Below are 16,556 nucleotides of genomic sequence, written 5' to 3' on the forward strand. Positions count from 1 at the left end.
AACTTTTTTATTATTTATATTATTTATTTTTTTTCCTTGTTTCTTTTCTATTTTTTCCCTTTTTTTCTTCCTTTGTTTTTTTACATTCCTTTTCGCCAGAGGCAGATGTCAGGCGATGGTCCGCCACCAGCGAGAGCTGGGCATGGCCGCCAAGGCGATTCAGCTAGCCCGTGGTTGTCAAGTTGAGGCTGCCCTCAACGGCCACTGAAAGATGAACTCACTGGAAATGACGAAATACGGGAATAACTCGACGAGGAAAGGTACCAGTAAGAGGTCCTAAGATGGCGGCGGGCGAGGCGGGTGGTAACATGAAGGAGGGTCAGTGCATGAGTAAACACCCGAGCTCTCTCTCCCTTTCCTCTCTTTCAGATCTGTTTTTTCTCAGTCTATCAATCTTTCCTTTGTTCGGTTACCAAGAGGAAAAGAAAATCGAGAGAATTAATTTCTGAACGAGTGCGTCCCTGTGAGTCTATATGTGACGAAGCTCCAGAGATGTAAAGAAGTTGAGATGAAGAGATCAAGGGGAAGAAGGCGCTTGTGAGATCAACCGAGAGAGAAAAATCCAGAGAGGAGAATGCATGTGTTGGTTTCGTGCTCCGCCGAGTGAGGAAGAGCGCATGTCGATGGTAGACTGGTGCCGCATGCTGACGGTGGCGGCAAGCTTCAACAGAGCTGGAAGGGAGTAATGATGACATTGTCGGCCGATTGGAACTTGCCGATCTCTACTCTTTCATCGTCTGAAGAAGGTATGGCCATCCCTCATGGCCCTCGACAGTCACCCTTGCCTCGACAGTCACCCTTAGCTCTTGTCGGAGGCCAGCCACTAGCCAGAATCGTATGTTGAAGAAAGAAAGGAAAAAAAGAGAAAACAGAAAAGGAAAAAGGAAAAACAAAAAAAAACAAATGAAGAAGATGCTTTTGGTCAGTACCGTCAGGTCCTTCTTTGAAATAAAGAGGTTACTTTAAATTTTTATTTGAAATAAGGTTTACTCAGGGCGCACATGGCAACACTTCGCTTCTGAAACACCATCAGAAGCAAAGGTTGATTTTTCAACTTCTCCATCAAAAGCAGAGGTTGATTTGGCAACTTCTCCATCAAAAGTTGATTTCTGATAAAAAAAGACGTTTGATAAAATTTGAAATTTCTACTTTTAATCAAATACCGGCGGCGGCGTCGACCTGCGGCCGGCGAGCGGGCGGCGACCGGCGGGCGGGCGTTGGTCGGCGGAGTCGAAGAAGTGATTTCTGAAGTTGAGAAGTAAAAATTTTTTACTTCTCAAAGTTGGACAAAAATCTAACCAGAAGTCAATATTTTTACCAAACGGATTTCGGTTTCAAAAGCACTTTTGAAGTGTCTTTACCAAACGGATTTCAGCTTCAGAAGCACTTCTGACGGCGAAATTCTGCTTTTGAAGTGTTATCATGCGCGCCCTCAAAGCCCGGAATGAATGTACTTTACGTCCTTATTTAGAATTTTTCCGATGTACGTTTAATATTTAAAGAGCTACGACAACATTTATATACGATTTTACATGTATCAATACCCATGGAAGATATACAAGTAAAAAGGGATGCATAGTTTAAGAAAATAAAGGGTTGAGAGACCACAAAAAATTTCGTGCCACATTTACTCCGAAGTAATTTTTGTGTTTCAAAAACTCCCAAATCGGTGTAGTTGTGCCACATCCATTCCAAACTAATTTTTGTGTCACAAATTTTCAAATGCACATGTACCACATTTCGCCTAAATTGATACATTCATGTCAAGTTTACCCAAAATTACGGTAAAATTGAGATTTGCTAGGACAAATGTGGCATATGTGCATCAATTTGGGAGTAAATACGACACGGTTGCTCCAGCTTGAGATTTTTTGTAACATAAAATTCTTTTGGATTACATGCAACATGGGTGAACCGGCTTGAAGTAAATGTGGCATGTGTATATCAATTAGGGAGTTTTTTGTGACGTAAAACTTAATTTGGGGTAAATGTGGCATCGATGTATCAATTTTGGATTTTTGTTGGTATTAACAAAAAAAAAAAGCGGGAAATTACCAAAAATGTCCTAAACCTATTGCAATCGTGCCAATTAAGTCATAGACATTTTAATTTGGTAAATTTAGTCTTAAAGCTTTTGACAATTTGTCAATCGAGTCCTTCCGGATAATTTGCCTTAAAATCACTACTGTAGATGCTAGTCATCCTACGTAGCGCCGCTAACGCCGACGCAAATAACTTTTTATAGCATTTTTTAAAAATTTATTGAAAAATATATGAATTTTTTATTATTTTCACTTTTTTCCCTTTTTTATTTTCTATTTTTTTTTTTATTGTGGCTAGCTAAGTCGTGGCTCGCCCAACCACTAGCGAGGCTCGAGCCCTCGCCCGAGACCGTGATGTAGAACCTCGTGGTCTTCAACCTTGCGGCCTCTGGCGAGGGCCGTCCTTGTTGGATCTTGCAAGGGTTAGACCCATGTAGCCCAAGCGAGGCCGCCCTCGTGGCCTCCGGCGAGGACTCGAACCTTGGGTGAGGCACAACATTGCTGGCCGCAATGAAAAATCAGAAAAAAAAAAAAAAAAAGAGAAGAACAATAGTAATATATTCATAAAATTTAAAAAAAAATTACAAAAAATGTCCATGTTAACGCCGGTGGCGCCATATAGAACGGTCGGCATCCATGTTAATAATTTTCGGACAAAATTGGCTACATGAAATGAATTGGCAAATTATCAAAGGGTTTAGGAAAAATTCTAAATAAGGGCCTAAAGTGCCCTCATTTTCTCAAATAAGCTCCAAAAATAGACATTACTTTAAATAAAGGCCTGAAGTACTCAAATTGTTTCAAAAAAGGGCCCGGTCAAAGGGCATTTTTGTCCTTTATTTGTTGAGCTTTTTTTTCTTTTTGCCGTTTCTTTTCTTTTTTTTTTCTTTTTTTTTTCTTTTTCTTTTTTCTCCACTCCCTTCCCCTCCCATCCCATCGCCATGTCGGCGCCACGCTACTTGCGAACTCTATTTTAATCTTTTATTATACATAATATTAGAAGACGCATGCGGAAGCTTAATAAATTAAAAACATTTGGCGGCTATACATCAAATACAATTGCACATAAAAACACGAGGCAAGCACAACACTTAGAAGGTATGGCCTTCTACTCATAGGGTTCACTGCTTGTCACACATTATCAACAAGATCATTCATAGCAAAAACAATTGATTTTATATAAATAATTGATCGTTCTGTGCATCATCTTCTTTAAACAAACCAAACAAATACACTAAGAGGATTTCAAAAGTTATTGTCTATTCTAGAGTATTATCCACCGTTTTCATCGGCAAGCTCTATCGCCATCATTCATGTCCACTACTTCTCAAATGGGATGCTTATCTAGAAAAAAAAAAAAAAGGTTCAATCAACGGGATGAGTCGAAGCTCAATGAGTGGGAACTTTCTAAGACTATCAACTAAACTATCTATTCGTCACATGATTAAACCAAGACCACAACACGCAACCACACATACGACACTAAGCATGTCACAAGCAACCCGCGGCCTCAAGCTGAACACCCACAAACAAGATTGCTCAAATTCTCACCATCTCAATGACAAACAAGATGACCAGCGCATAGCTCTTGACTACCCAAAGCCACACGATCATAATTCGGCAAGCAGAACCCACATGCAAAGCAAATCTCATCGTCATACAACCGAACCTCACTTTGGCATTCCCAAAAACAAACAGTGTCACTGCGCCCAATTAGTGGACAAACAGCTAATCTAGTGGAAAGGATTAGAAGTTCAACCTGCCTCTAGTCTAACGTTCGAGGAAATGGAACTCTAGTCAACGTCAGAACAAGCTCTGATTGTTTCTTCCTCCCTTAGTTCACGTCTAAAGACTCATTCGCTGTCCCACTCCAATTCACTTCAAATTGATGACAAACAAAGCGATCACGCCTTAGAATCAGCTTATCCAGGACCTAAGGATACTAGATCAAGCGATGGATCTTCCATATCTTCCCCGACATGCGAACTGATTTTTTCTTCTTCATACCCATTTTTCAAAGTCAACGATCCTCACCATAACGAAAGTCCATCTAACCGTCTAGAGGTAAGGTGAGATGAGCACTTGGCTTAGGGTCGCCCACGAAGAAAACGAAAGTCGAGTCGCCGTTCGAACGAGCCAAATCGACACTTTCTTCCTTGACGGGTCACGCGCGAGGAGCACCGACGGAGGGGGAGCAAGCGATGTTGAGGTGCTGAATATAGGGCCTAGAGGAGTTCGTGGAACCGCCATCGCCTGGTGGTATCGCCGACCAAGCAACAGGGAGCGAGAGAGAGCATTAGCAAAGAAGAAAATGAAGAGGAAGAAGAAGAAAGAGAGAGTCAGTAGGGACGGCTAGTCTGTTCTTGGGGCTTCGCGGTCCGTTTCCGAAATAATTCTGCGCCGAACTGTTACTACACGCATCAAAACAATTATAAATCACCAGTGGTTCGTCTAATAATATCGTGCCCGACTACTTCATTTAACCAATGTAACCCACTGCACAAGAATTTAATGCCCCAAGTTCACATTTGCCACTAATCCAAGCCCAACATTACCTATTCTGCTTATAATCCAACTAGTGAGAATTCAGGTCTTCACATGTTGGCCTCAGATGCTCGCGTAGGCCGGTGTCGAGCTAGGGCCCCCTCTCCAGCGTCGGCCTAGGGAAGTCCTCGCTTGGGCTAGCGAGGCCACCCTCGCCTGGGCCGGCTCGGGCGATGGTTGCCCTTGCCTGCCCTCGCCTGAGGTTGGCGATGGCCTGGGAAGGGAAGGGAAGGGAAACGGAGGAGAGGGGAGAAAAAAAAAAGAGAAGAAATGGATAAAAGAAAAATAGGAAAAAGAAAAAAAAATCGAAAAAGTAAAGAACGAAAATACCATTCAACCAGATCCTTCTTTGAAATAATTTAAGTATTTCATGCCCTTATTCGAAAAAATGAGGATATTTTATTCCTTTATTAGGAATTTTTTCAAAGGTTTATGACTAAATTAGCTAAAAATTAAAAGGTTTGGGGTTGAATTAGAATTTCTTGATAATTTTCTCAAAAAGAAATTACCGTAAAGAAATCATAATTCGAAAACGTTAAACAACACTAGCTGTTCGGATGAGAATTCTCACTAAGTCATCTGATTACTGCTGACCCACCTGTCTCGATTTGTCAAAGTAACACCTACAGAAAGATTCAGAAAACTTGAATGCTAGTGTTCATAGATTTCTAATGAACCTAAATAATTTATTGCTAAGCGCTCAAAATGTGTACTTTGAACTCAGAGCAATCAAAACAAACCACCGCGCCAGAGTCAATTCCAATTCAGGTGGTTGAATCATTGAGAACCTGACTACTTCCTGTTTGTTCTCTTCTCACCCACCACCTTTCTCTATTGAGAATCAAACGGAATTAAGGAAAATTAAGGCTGCAGCAAAAGATAGTTGCAACAAGTGGGAACATTATGAATTCCAGAAGAGTTGATCACCAAAATGCCACCGGCTAATCACCCTTCGCGCCGATTTGTCCTCGTGTTCAATCACCCCACCTCGTGCGGATAAATTATGCTCCTGCTAAATGAAGCGCTCTTGTTGAGTACGTCGCGGCTTTTTCTTGTATCAGACCATCAACACATCTCTGCGGTACCCCCAGAAACCTCGGTGACATTGGCTTCATCTTTTCTGGATTCAGCATCATCTAAGTAATGCTGATATTCGACCAAAAAAAAAAAAGTAATGCCGATAGATGTAGGAAATGAATCCCCAGATTGCCAGAATCATTGCCATCACCTTAATCCCGTCCATCTTGTCATGAAAGAATAGCACCGCAAGAATCGGAACAACCGGCAATGCCAAGGTACTGATTACGTTGGAAAACAGTGACGACACCTCGAAAATCAGCCCGAGCAGACCCACCGAGGAGATCTGCCATGTCAGCGCCGTCCAAATTAATGACATCAAGTACGACACTCTTCCCTCCTCGTATGCCTTCATCTCGCCGCCTAGTTTCCTCCACTCTCCGCTCAAGAAAAGCCCAACAACGCAGGAGCAAGTCGCCACGAATGATGGGTATATTTGCATATCCAGCACAGCAGAAAACGTTTCTCTTTTGATCACTTTTTCGAAGGAAAGCTGAGCTAATGAAAGGTACAATGAATATGTGGCGGACGCTCCCGGGGTACACAGGAATCCGATCACGTACTTCGCTCTCGAGGTCTTTGTGGTGTCAGAGTCCGAGTGAACCGCAAGGAGCGAGGCTGACACAGTGAGCAGAACGAGGGAATTGAGAATGAATGGGGTGAACTTTTGGGAGTTTAGGAAGAAGGAAAAGAGTGCATTGAAGGCCAATTGAGTTGCACACAAGATAGAGTAAGTAGAAACGGGAAGATAGAGCAGACCGTATGAGTACATCAGGTTGTCACCAGTCAAGAGCAGGCCAAAGGCGAGGTAGAGGAGAGCTAAGGAAGAGAGCTTTGGTTTGGTTGGAGATCGAGTACTTGTAGGCCTGTTTGAATTGGAGAACACTGGTGTGTTGAAAATTAGAAGAGGTATGAGAATCTGTTACAGTATTAGAAAAAGGATACCGACAATATGCAATGGAGTACGTTTATTCCTTACTACTCAAAAAAAACTTACAACAGATGCTCCATTTAAAGAGCTCATACCCAACGGTTAATAAAGAAAGTGCATCCACAAACTCCTAAAAAACAGCAACTGTGTAGAAACCTCCTATTGACTTGGTAAAACACAAAGCCATGTTCAGCACCACTAAAACAAACTCCTAATAACTAGGACACTAAACAACTGATTATTCTACTAAAATAAAATAATAAAATAAATAAACATGGTCCACGTGACTCAACAGAATCGGGAAGCCAGCAGATTGAACAAAAGTGGCCATCCATTTGCTATTACCGCCTTTGTCGTAATACAGTCTGCCTAAAAGGGTCGCCGCGGATTGGCCGGAGAGGAGGAAGACGATGTAGGCGGCGACCCGTATCAGCCATTTGTAACTTCTGGTCCTTGGATGCTGAAGGTCATGATTGTCCACATCCACAACAGGGTCTTCTCCATTCGATTTCGGTTCTCTGCGCTCCTCTCAAAGAACCAGTAAGAAAAAAGAAGTAAGAATTTGCAGAGTCAATTTGGGTGCATTAAAATCGGGTGACAGGATGAGAATATCCCCAAAATACATCATGCATTCAAGATCGATTCGAAATTCTCAAATTGCTGTACATTATTAGCAAGCTTTTGCTCAGTGACTGACCTCCAGTTTGCAGTTGCAGCTCTCTTGCAGTCTCCATGAAGAATCATTAGAAGGACATGAAGGGCAAGATCTTTCTGTTGGATAGCTACATGAGGCAAATTTGATTACCGCGAATAAGAAGGTTACTAGGAGCTTCAGCAACCTTTGAAAGAGACATGGAGGTTGAAAATTTGAAGACGATCACCTGTACTTTCTCTATCGCATTTGAAACTGGAAATACTCACTGTTGTGACCTCTTTATGCGACTGTTGAGGTGCCAAATTACAAGTCGAGTCCAAAGCACCAATACTTCAGTGAGGATCAGATTGAAGAAAGTCAAAATTGGCTCCTTTATAGTCTTTGAGTTCTTTTTGGAGAACAAACGCATAGACAGTGCTAGGGCTGTCAAAAGGGCCTGCGCCGGTCCGGCCCGAAACGGAAAATTTCCTGAATTTCGGGCCGGACCTTGGTTCTGTTTCAATAAGGGCCGGCACATTGGGGCCCCAAAAATAAAAGCCTTGGCTCTGGTCTGGTACCACTTAGAGTCTTAGACCAGGCTCGGGAATGAAAAGAAGCAGGCCGATTGAAGACTCAAGTAACCCAGGCCCAACTCTACTACTACTCATCGTCTTCTTCACCGACGTCTCCCTCCTCGCGACACCGCCCAATGTGCGGAGGTCCGCCAAGACTCTCATCACTTTCTTCCGTCCGAGTGCACGCCGGACGCCAACAGCGCGCCATCCCTCAATGCCATTGATCTTCATTGTCCCTTTGTAATTTCTTTGGTTTACTGGTGTAGACACATCTAATCTTCTCTATGAGGCCATTGATCTTCATTGTGCCTTTGTAATTTCTTTGGTTTTTATAGATCTTGGCAAGTTCTCCTGCATCTCTTGCGGGCTTTGGGTGTGGAGTATTTTCTTCAAGTTTAGGACTTTCCATTATGTTTTGAACAGTTGCCTGTGATGAAAGAGATGAGCTATTTGCAATTATAGATGAGAATTCGTGATTTACACATAACCTCTACTACCTTCCATCCGAAGCTGCGAAAGTCGTTTCTTTGATTGATTTTTTTTTTCGATTTTTTTTTTCGTGGGCATTAAGTTTTGCAGATGGGTTTCGATTTTACTATTTTGATTGGTTGAGGGGTTGGTCATGTGATGATTAGAAGCATAGTTCGGATGATAATCTTTGTGATTATAACATTTCAATAGTCTTTCGGTCTATCCGATGACCCCAACTAGTAGAATTTATCTTTTTTTTTTGCAAATCCTCATCGGTGTTGTTTGTCTTTTTCACATAAGACTTACTTCACATAACTTTGATGGAAAAAAAAAAAAAAAAGAGGACCCGACCTGACCCGAATATCTTGGATGTTTATGATTCCGGTATCGGGCCGGTCCGGTCCGGTCCAAACTTGGCACTGGGTCGGGTCGGGCCTATATGAGACCCGGCCCATTGACACCCCTAGACAACGCCCCTCTATCTCGTATGTTCTGTGGAAACTTGCAGCCTTTCCCTTGAAACTATGTCTTGAATTGTCGTGCTGCGCCTACACTTGAAAATGGGTCGTGGGTTCTCCACCAAAATTGAGGGAAAGTGCGAGGAAGATGCATGGCCAGGCCCACATGTAGGTTTTTGTAAAGTAGCAACTAGCAAGGGACAGAGATCAGAAATGACCCTGTTCTTATAAAGGCATGGCTTCGCTATGCAACAGTTCATTCCTCAATTAGTGGCTCTTTAGACACAAATGTCTCTTTGATGAAAAACTTCTAGTGAAATTTAGCTTCATTTAGCTTCCAATACTAGCATATGCCAAGATATTATTGAGGTAAAACCATACAGGGTTGATGTTCAAAATAGGAAAATTTATTTTCAACACGAGAAATGGAGACTTTGGCTGGCTAGAAGAAGACCAACCTTTTGGTTTCTCCAAAATTAACAGCAGTAACAACAATAGGAGAGGGAGAGATAGAGAGAGACTATCAAAGTCAAGTAGTACATTGCTGCTTAAGAAGGAATATTCAATGAAAGGAAGCGAATGATGCATCGAGCAATATCACACAGTTGAAACAGGTCATAGTTCTCCATTGTCAGTGGACAAACTTCTTCTCTCTCTTCAAACCCATCCTCACATGTTGTTGCTGCTTCCATGGCTGCACTCACCTGCATATTAGCAACCCCGTATCGCCCCACCATGAAAGCCCCAATTGCATCGACCAAGGTCTTCGATGCATCCAAGTAAAGCACCAAGCAATCCCTCAAGCAATCCAGCTGAAAAGGGTCAAGACTCCCATTACTTACCATCTTCTCTATGCTTGAGATGGTGGTGGTGGCATTTACCAGAGCCAGCTCCATGGAGATGATTCCTAGGCCTTGGAGGTTAGTGAAATGGCTCACCGGGACGGCTTGGAGAGACACCGAACAGAAGGTGTAGTTAAGGACGGGTGATTCTCGCGAGCATTTTTCGCAGGTTAGGCTGATTATGTCCATGGTTTTGGCGCTCACCGCCAAGTGGGTTGTTGCGAGGAGAGTGAGCAGGGAGAAGAGGCAGCAGCAAGATGCTCGGGAGAACAATGAGGGGTCCTGCATTTTCTCGGTCATTAGTTGAGTGGATTGGGCAATATGTTGAAGCATTTATCAGCTTATGGACATGGAGTTTACAATTGAAGGAAGCTTCCTTAGTGTAGCAGCTTCTTGTACTCTGTACTTGAAAGAAAACAAAAAAAACTACATTACTGTTCAGAAAGGGGCAAAATTTTGCAAGACCGGTACTATAGCTTAATTGGGAATTTGAAATCACTAGCACAGAGAGACTCTTAAGTGGACTTGACTTGCATAAACTGTACTTTTATGAACCATTATCATTGGAAACCCGCACATGTAAGTTTCTAAGGCGCATAAACGGACGTTGCGTTAGGTATCCCTGGTCCGTATATAAAGATTACATTGACAGAAAAGGCTAGTCCTTACATGTTGATATTCTCGTGCTGCAGTGCAAAATACCAAGTTCATTAGAGGACTTGAGATAGTCCAAGCGAATGCTTACATCCATATCCCTTACAGCCACAAACCGAACAATTAACAGCTACCATGCTCCTTGGTCTCGTACGTACGCAGTAATTAACTGTTACTACTAAATTACTCTTGCCTCAGACCTGGCCACAGGAGTCCATGGGTCAGAACGAAGTGGATTGCTTTGTGTTGATTCTTGTTGAATTCAAATTTGGAAAATTTGATTTTAACAGGACGGCATAAACTGCCTCTGATACGTTAAAGGTGTACATTGTAAAGTCACAGCAACTTCAGGAGAACATTCATCTGACCCTTGCTTTGGAAATTGTTTTTATCATGTAACGCCTACCAAAATATGGCAACAAAAAATCAGTATCCAGTACAGTCCTTGCACTTTGAACAATTTTCAGAAACACAGTAAGTGTTATCTTGATCAAGATGTCTAGATCTGATGATGTAGTACAATTGGAGGGGTTCGTCCTACATACGAAGGCATCATAGATATATTTGTATGAAATTCTTTCAGAAATTATCAGCCAGAAAATGCATCCGATATCGATCAATTGCAATGTAGCATTGCGATGAACGCGAGGGAAATCGCGTTCATTTGGAAAAAAATGTCGTTCTCTTTGGTCAAAGGAGACACTAGACCTTCCCTCTCTTTAAAACCATCTTCGCAAGTGACGGCAGCATCCATCACGGCACTTACGTCCACATTAGCTTTGTAATAATCTCTGGAACCAAAATCATCCACAACGCCTCTCAACGTAGAACAAGCATCCGAGTACAGCTCCGAGCATGCCGTCAAGCAGTCACGAGCAAAATGGCTGAGTCTTTCGTTCTGGAGGAGTTTCGATATGCAGGAACTAATCTCGGTGGCATTTGAGATGGTGAGGTTGATGGACATGAGAGCGAGATCTCCAATACTTGCAGGTTGGCTTGTCGGGTTGGCTTCAAAGCACGCGATGCAGAATCCATAGCTTATATTTGGATCGCCATCAGCAGCTCTTCTGCAGCTCCCGTGGATGATGTCGCTGTCCCGATCATTGGCCTGTGCAAGATGGAGGAGAAGGAAAGTTAGAGCTACAAGAGGCAAGAAAGACTTCATCTTGTTTTGTGTTCAATTTCCTCCTCCTCCTCCTCCTCCTCCTCCTCTTCTTCTTCTTCTTCTTCTTCTTGGTGTGGGGAAATGAAGGGAACTCTTTTGACTCTGAGAAATTAATGTGCATGGTTCGATACTTATAATGAAGTGAAAAAGGCTCAGGAAATTTGGCAATTCCAAGAGCTTTTGTTCTTTCTGTTTTCTGTTGTCATCTTGTATTTGTCTGTGGAGATACGTGACTGCATTTGGTTGGGGAAGCTCAGCACGCAATCCGGGCACATGCCTCATGCACGTATGGTGGAGGGACTATTTTAATGGAGCTTGCCATGTTTGAACCTTTTGCTAATTCAAAAGTCTAGCACATTTCATGGGCAGTTTTTCGCTTTTTCCTAGAATGTTCTATATTATACCATGTCACAATTGGTAATTTGAGTTTACAAGAGGTCATGCCTACAATCATTAAAAGAATCTCGATTACCTATGTGATTAATTCTAGTGATCTGCCCCATCTATCAGTTCAATTTTATATAGTCACATCAACTTAAACTGTTTTTTTTTTGTGGTAAGTTACTTAAACTTAAATTGTTTTTCATGGACACAATTACCAAAAAAATCATAAACATATTATTTTTGTGTCAATTTAGTATTAAACTTTTTAATTTTAACAGTTGAGTCCTAAACTTTTTGACAATTTGCCAATATAGTAATTCTGACTAATTTTGACTAATAATTGTTAACATAGATGTCGACCGTCCTATATGACGCGGTTGGCGTTAATGTAAATAATTTTTATTTATTTCCTTTTTCTTGTCCTTTTCTTTTCTCTTTTTTTTCCCTTTTTCCTTGTGACCTACGGCAAGGGCTGCACTCACCAACCGCAAGTGAGGGTCGCCCTCGCAGCCACAAACGATCCTTGGCGAGGATGGCCCTCACTTGTGGCTAGCCGAAAAAGTCAAAGGAAGGAAAACGGAAAGAAAAAAGAAAAGAAAAAAAATTTAAAAAATTGAAATTTTTGAAATTTGAAAAATTACAGAAATTGTCCATGTCAGCATTGGCCGTATCATGTAGGATGACCGATGTCCATGTCAGCAATTTTCAGTCAAAATTGACCGAAATGATTACATTAACAAATTTTCGAAAAGTTGAGGACTCATGGCCTAATTGAAATGTTTAGAATTAAATTGGCATAAGTACAATTGGTTTTAAACATTTTTTGCAATTTTCCCTTTTTCATGTACCGTGTGTGTTATCTACTAATTAATTATGAGGTCCCTAACCAGCATCATCTCTATGCCTCATCCTGAAAGTGTCTTTTCACTATCTTATGAAGCTCCGTAATGGAGTTTTCCTATGGTCCTAAGCAAACCCCACGTATGTTTCTTTTCGTATTCTCTTGTCGTTATCGTTAATGTTATCTAGACAAATAGGCCATCATCAAATATAATCTAACATTGCAAGTGCACATTAGTCTCCATGGCTAGATTCATTCTTAACTCGGCCATCCTTTTTGCATGTGGAGTATTGTTGCCACTTTAGACTATCTGCCCAAGCAGCAATCCTAAAGCATGGTTGCACATGCTCCTTCCTATCATTGAAATGTTGCTCTCCCTTCCTTTTGTTTCTTTAGGAGTATAGTCAAAATAGGGATCATCAACATAAACAGTTCCATAATTTATACATGCAACCTAGCGTTCTATACATCTTATAGCAATCACAAATTCGTGGTCGAAATAATTGGTACATATGGTTGAAATGGGGGTAATCGCTCCAAAAAAAAAAGAGTCATAAACCTATTGTAATTGTGTCAATTTAGTCCTAAATATGTTTTTGGTCAATTCAATCCTAAATCTTTTGCATTTTCGTCAATTCGGTCTTTCCGATCAATTTTGGCCGAAAGTTGCTAACGTGGCGTGGGCGACGTTGACGTGGCAATTTTTACTAATATTTTTAATTTTTTTCATATGTTTTTATTTATTTTATTTTCTTTCTCTTTCTTTTTTTTTTTTTCCTTTTTCCTCTAGCAGTTTGCTAGACCTTTTGACCGGCCAGAGGCGAGGCTGACCTTGCCGGCAGAAGGAAGTAGGTAAGAAAGAAAAACAGAGAGAAAAGAAAAAAAAATAAAGAATAAATAAAATATTATCAAAAATTATCACGTCAACGTTAGTCGCACCATACCAGCGATTTCTGGCTAAAATTGGTTAGAATGTCCGAATTGGTACAAATGCAAAAGGTTTAAGATTGAATTGGCAAAAAAAAATATTTATGACTAAATTGACACAATTACAATAAATTTAGGACTTTTTTGGTAATTTTCTTGTTTGAACGCATGCGAGTTAGAATTTCGACATCATGAATGGGATTCGGTGTGTTTGTCTAAAGGGTATGATCGGCCGAACAAAGGAGGCTAGAAATGATATTTAGCTTTTTGAAGAATTGGTCGGGAGAGGAGTTCTAACGATTTAAGTTGAAGCCCATGAGTGAGTTTGGCGATGTGGAGAAGATGACGCTTTGGCTGATGCAAGACATGGGTGTTTGTTGGAAGTCGACTTCGATCGAAGACCTTTGGAAACCACGAGTTTTATCTCTTTGGACAATTTCTCCTTCGACGACACGTTTATCCTCTCGGCAAGCACAGGTGTCTGCTTCACTTGCAACGTGGCCAACCAAAACCATAGAGAAAGCTCTCTAATTTAGTTTGGACCGACTTAAGGACCCCTAGGAGACAAAGCAACCACCGATTGCGAAAATCGTCATCACGCGTTGTTCCAAAACTCCCGGTCAGACGCCCGGACGTCGAGCTGAAGCTGAGACCGGAGTGACGGGGCAAGGAGGAGAAAGAAGAGGAGAAGGATGTCGGCCTCGCAAGTCGATCCGCACGACAAGAAGAGGTCGAGAGACGTCAACAAAGTGGCCAAAGGCGAGCAGGTGCCTCGCCCCGCCCACGACCCCAGCACCGTCTCGCGACCCCCTCCTCCTAAACAAGTGGACGAGGAACTCTCCAAGCCTAAGGTCCTAGCTCTCCCTCTCCCTCAGAACGTCTTATAGTCTAGTGTAAATTTGACATGATACGAGTATGGAATGATTAGCTTGATCCATATTGGCTTGCATGCTCCGTCCTCGTGACCCGTAAGCACTAAGGTTGAGCTAGAAAAATTAGATTGAGGGTTAGTTCTCGGGCACTAGACTTTCTGATCCGGCAACTTAGTCAAGTATAGCACGTGAATTTTGATTGAGACACTCAATATGATCTGTCTTCAAGATTTGGTAGAAAAGATTTGGTGTTGCTCTAGATTAAAATTTATACATATCTTAGATATGTACAATCGACGTCATTTTTTGTGGATTCATATATCTTCTTTCCCATGAAAGGGATCCGCTCATTCCGATGACGGCAAAAGCAGTGAACCGGGCAAATGGAGCGAGGAGGAGGAGGAGGAGGAAGAGGTGATAGTTCTTGAAACGGCACCGTTGGACATGCGCTTCCCCTTTGCTAACCAAACGCGTCACTGTTATGCGCGGTATCTGGAGTACCTCAGGTAAAGCTATTTCGTGCAAAACTCCATTGGATCATGTATAATCCGGAAGGCGGGCTATCAAGGAGAAGCACGTTTTAAATTGAACTCTAAACAAGATAAAATCAAGAGTCCCAGTCCTGTGCAGTATGTGCAACATGTCCAAGATAAACCTTTATGCATAGCTGCCTGAATCTATTGGATAGATAGATGCTCCCAACAGGATTCGAGTTCCTTATTTGTCGCAAATCGTGTCTTATTTGCAGGCGCATCCAAGAGAAGGGCAAGGATGCTCCGGAATGCGAGAAATTCGCGAAATACTACCGGTCACTATGCCCTTCCGAATGGGTAAATGGGGACGCGTCGTCTTTTTTTGAACGTGAAATTTTGTTCTGCATTCTCGGATCCTTTCGATCGGTTTTGATTTTGCTGTCACTTGAAACGGATGCCCATTTCGTGCAGATTGAGAGGTGGAATGAACAAAGAGAACAGGGCACATTCCCTGGTCCAATCTAAGGGGGCTCTTGGACAATAAAAATTTTGGACATGTTTCTCGTGGGCTTGGGGAATTAGTACAATCGGGCCACAGACGTTTGGTGAATAGGAAAAGCCAGGGGGTGGGGGAGGAATTTGCCCTTTAAAGTAGCGAAGAAGTGACGCAAAAGTTGCCGTGAGCCTCATGTGTGCGAGTGCCTTTGGCATGCCTCGGGCAGGATCAAGGGAAGGATGAAAAGCTAATCTTCCCATGAGATATTCTCCTATCCATGTAATAAAAATGCATGTAATCCGCGTCTTATTCACAAAGCTTGAGGATGTTGTTCACTTGGGGACCGCATGACAATAATTTTTTTTTTGTTTTTGTTTTGTAGAACAGGTTTGGAATAGAAATTCATTTGATAACAAAATTCATTTTTTTTAATTTCTGAAACAGAAACAAAAATAAAAAAACAATTGTCATTGTTTACTTCCTCTCTTTCTCGTGCGGTCTCCTTCTCTCCGGAGTCTCTATTCTTGGTGGCCATCTGCTGGCCGCTCATCGCCCGTCGCCATTGCCGGTCACCCACGGCCGGTCACCATCCGCCGGTCGTCTCTTTCATGTCCCTATCACCGATTGTTGTGCGTTGTTCGTTAGTTGCTCGCCGTTGATCTCTGGTTCTCGGCCACCGGTTGCCATCCGCCATTGATCATGGCTCTCGTGTCCCTCGGTTGCCATTTGTCGATCGCCGATCTCTGGTCTTTGGCTATTGTTCCCCTGTTGGAGGTCGCCGTCCGCCGTTTGCCAACTGACTGTCTCGTTCCATCCGTCGCCGTCTGCATGTGAACAACTACCCTCCTCCGGTCTCTGTCTGCCGGTCGTCGCCTACCCTCCGTAGGTCTCCGGTCCGCCATTCGTCGGTTGCTTCTCTTGTGTCCCTGCCGTCGGCCGACCATCGATTGCTATTCATCGTTCGCCGATCGTTGATCTCTAGTCCCTAGTCGCAGTTCACTGGTTGTCGATCACATCTCTTCGCATCCCTACCGCCGGCCACCGGTCTTCGATCCCCGTTCGCCATTCGCTCGCCACCGACCGCCGGTCTCCATCCACTTGTCACCGTCCTCCGGTCGCCCAACCATAAAAATTTTATGCTATTATCAAGCAAAATTTTATTTCGAGAAT

General features: G+C 42.5%; 4 protein-coding genes and 1 non-coding gene across 10 annotated transcripts; 2 read left to right on the forward strand and 3 right to left on the reverse strand.

Annotated features, from left to right (window-relative positions):
* Positions 1–5,348: 5,348 nt before the first annotated feature.
* Positions 5,349–7,437, reverse strand: LOC115743136 (probable purine permease 11). 6 transcript variants are annotated; one of them, XM_048276686.1, is made up of 5 exons: positions 7,292–7,437; positions 6,940–7,122; positions 6,423–6,548; positions 5,770–6,281; positions 5,349–5,738 (listed from the first exon to the last, which is right to left on the reverse strand). In XM_048276686.1, the coding sequence occupies exons 1-5, from the start codon at positions 7,326–7,328 to the stop codon at positions 5,652–5,654; spliced, it is 945 nt and encodes a 314-aa protein (XP_048132643.1). In that variant the 5' UTR covers positions 7,329–7,437; the 3' UTR covers positions 5,349–5,651. The 6 variants fall into 6 exon arrangements, with proteins under 6 accessions (XP_048132643.1, XP_048132642.1, XP_048132641.1 ...); XM_048276685.1 differs by having other exon boundaries at positions 6,423–6,582; positions 6,893–7,122; positions 7,292–7,429; XM_048276684.1 differs by having other exon boundaries at positions 5,770–6,548; positions 7,292–7,432.
* Positions 7,438–8,418: 981 nt separating this feature from the next.
* On the forward strand, positions 8,419–8,509 carry LOC115743239. The gene has a single exon (XR_004015658.2). It is a non-coding gene; the product is annotated as a small nucleolar RNA snR60/Z15/Z230/Z193/J17 (small nucleolar RNA).
* Positions 8,510–9,117: 608 nt separating this feature from the next.
* LOC115743138 (putative invertase inhibitor) lies at positions 9,118–9,902 on the reverse strand. The gene has a single exon (XM_030677787.2). It carries the CDS (start codon positions 9,872–9,874, stop codon positions 9,281–9,283), a length of 594 nt encoding a protein of 197 aa, XP_030533647.2. The 5' UTR covers positions 9,875–9,902; the 3' UTR covers positions 9,118–9,280.
* Positions 9,903–10,657: 755 nt separating this feature from the next.
* LOC115743191 (putative invertase inhibitor) lies at positions 10,658–11,532 on the reverse strand. The gene is made up of 2 exons (XM_030677889.2): positions 11,453–11,532; positions 10,658–11,416 (listed from the first exon to the last, which is right to left on the reverse strand). Exon 2 carries the CDS (start codon positions 11,391–11,393, stop codon positions 10,845–10,847), a length of 549 nt encoding a protein of 182 aa, XP_030533749.1. The 5' UTR covers positions 11,394–11,416; positions 11,453–11,532; the 3' UTR covers positions 10,658–10,844.
* Positions 11,533–14,055: 2,523 nt separating this feature from the next.
* LOC115743202 (cytochrome c oxidase subunit 6b-3-like) lies at positions 14,056–15,424 on the forward strand. The gene is made up of 4 exons (XM_048276187.1): positions 14,056–14,396; positions 14,757–14,923; positions 15,166–15,247; positions 15,362–15,424. The coding sequence occupies exons 1-4, from the start codon at positions 14,238–14,240 to the stop codon at positions 15,413–15,415; spliced, it is 462 nt and encodes a 153-aa protein (XP_048132144.1). The 5' UTR covers positions 14,056–14,237; the 3' UTR covers positions 15,416–15,424.
* The last annotated feature ends 1,132 nt before the right edge of the window (positions 15,425–16,556 follow it).

The sequence above is a fragment of the Rhodamnia argentea genome, chromosome 3 (assembly GCF_020921035.1).
Source record: "Rhodamnia argentea isolate NSW1041297 chromosome 3, ASM2092103v1, whole genome shotgun sequence".
Lineage (NCBI taxonomy): Eukaryota > Viridiplantae > Streptophyta > Magnoliopsida > Myrtales > Myrtaceae > Rhodamnia > Rhodamnia argentea.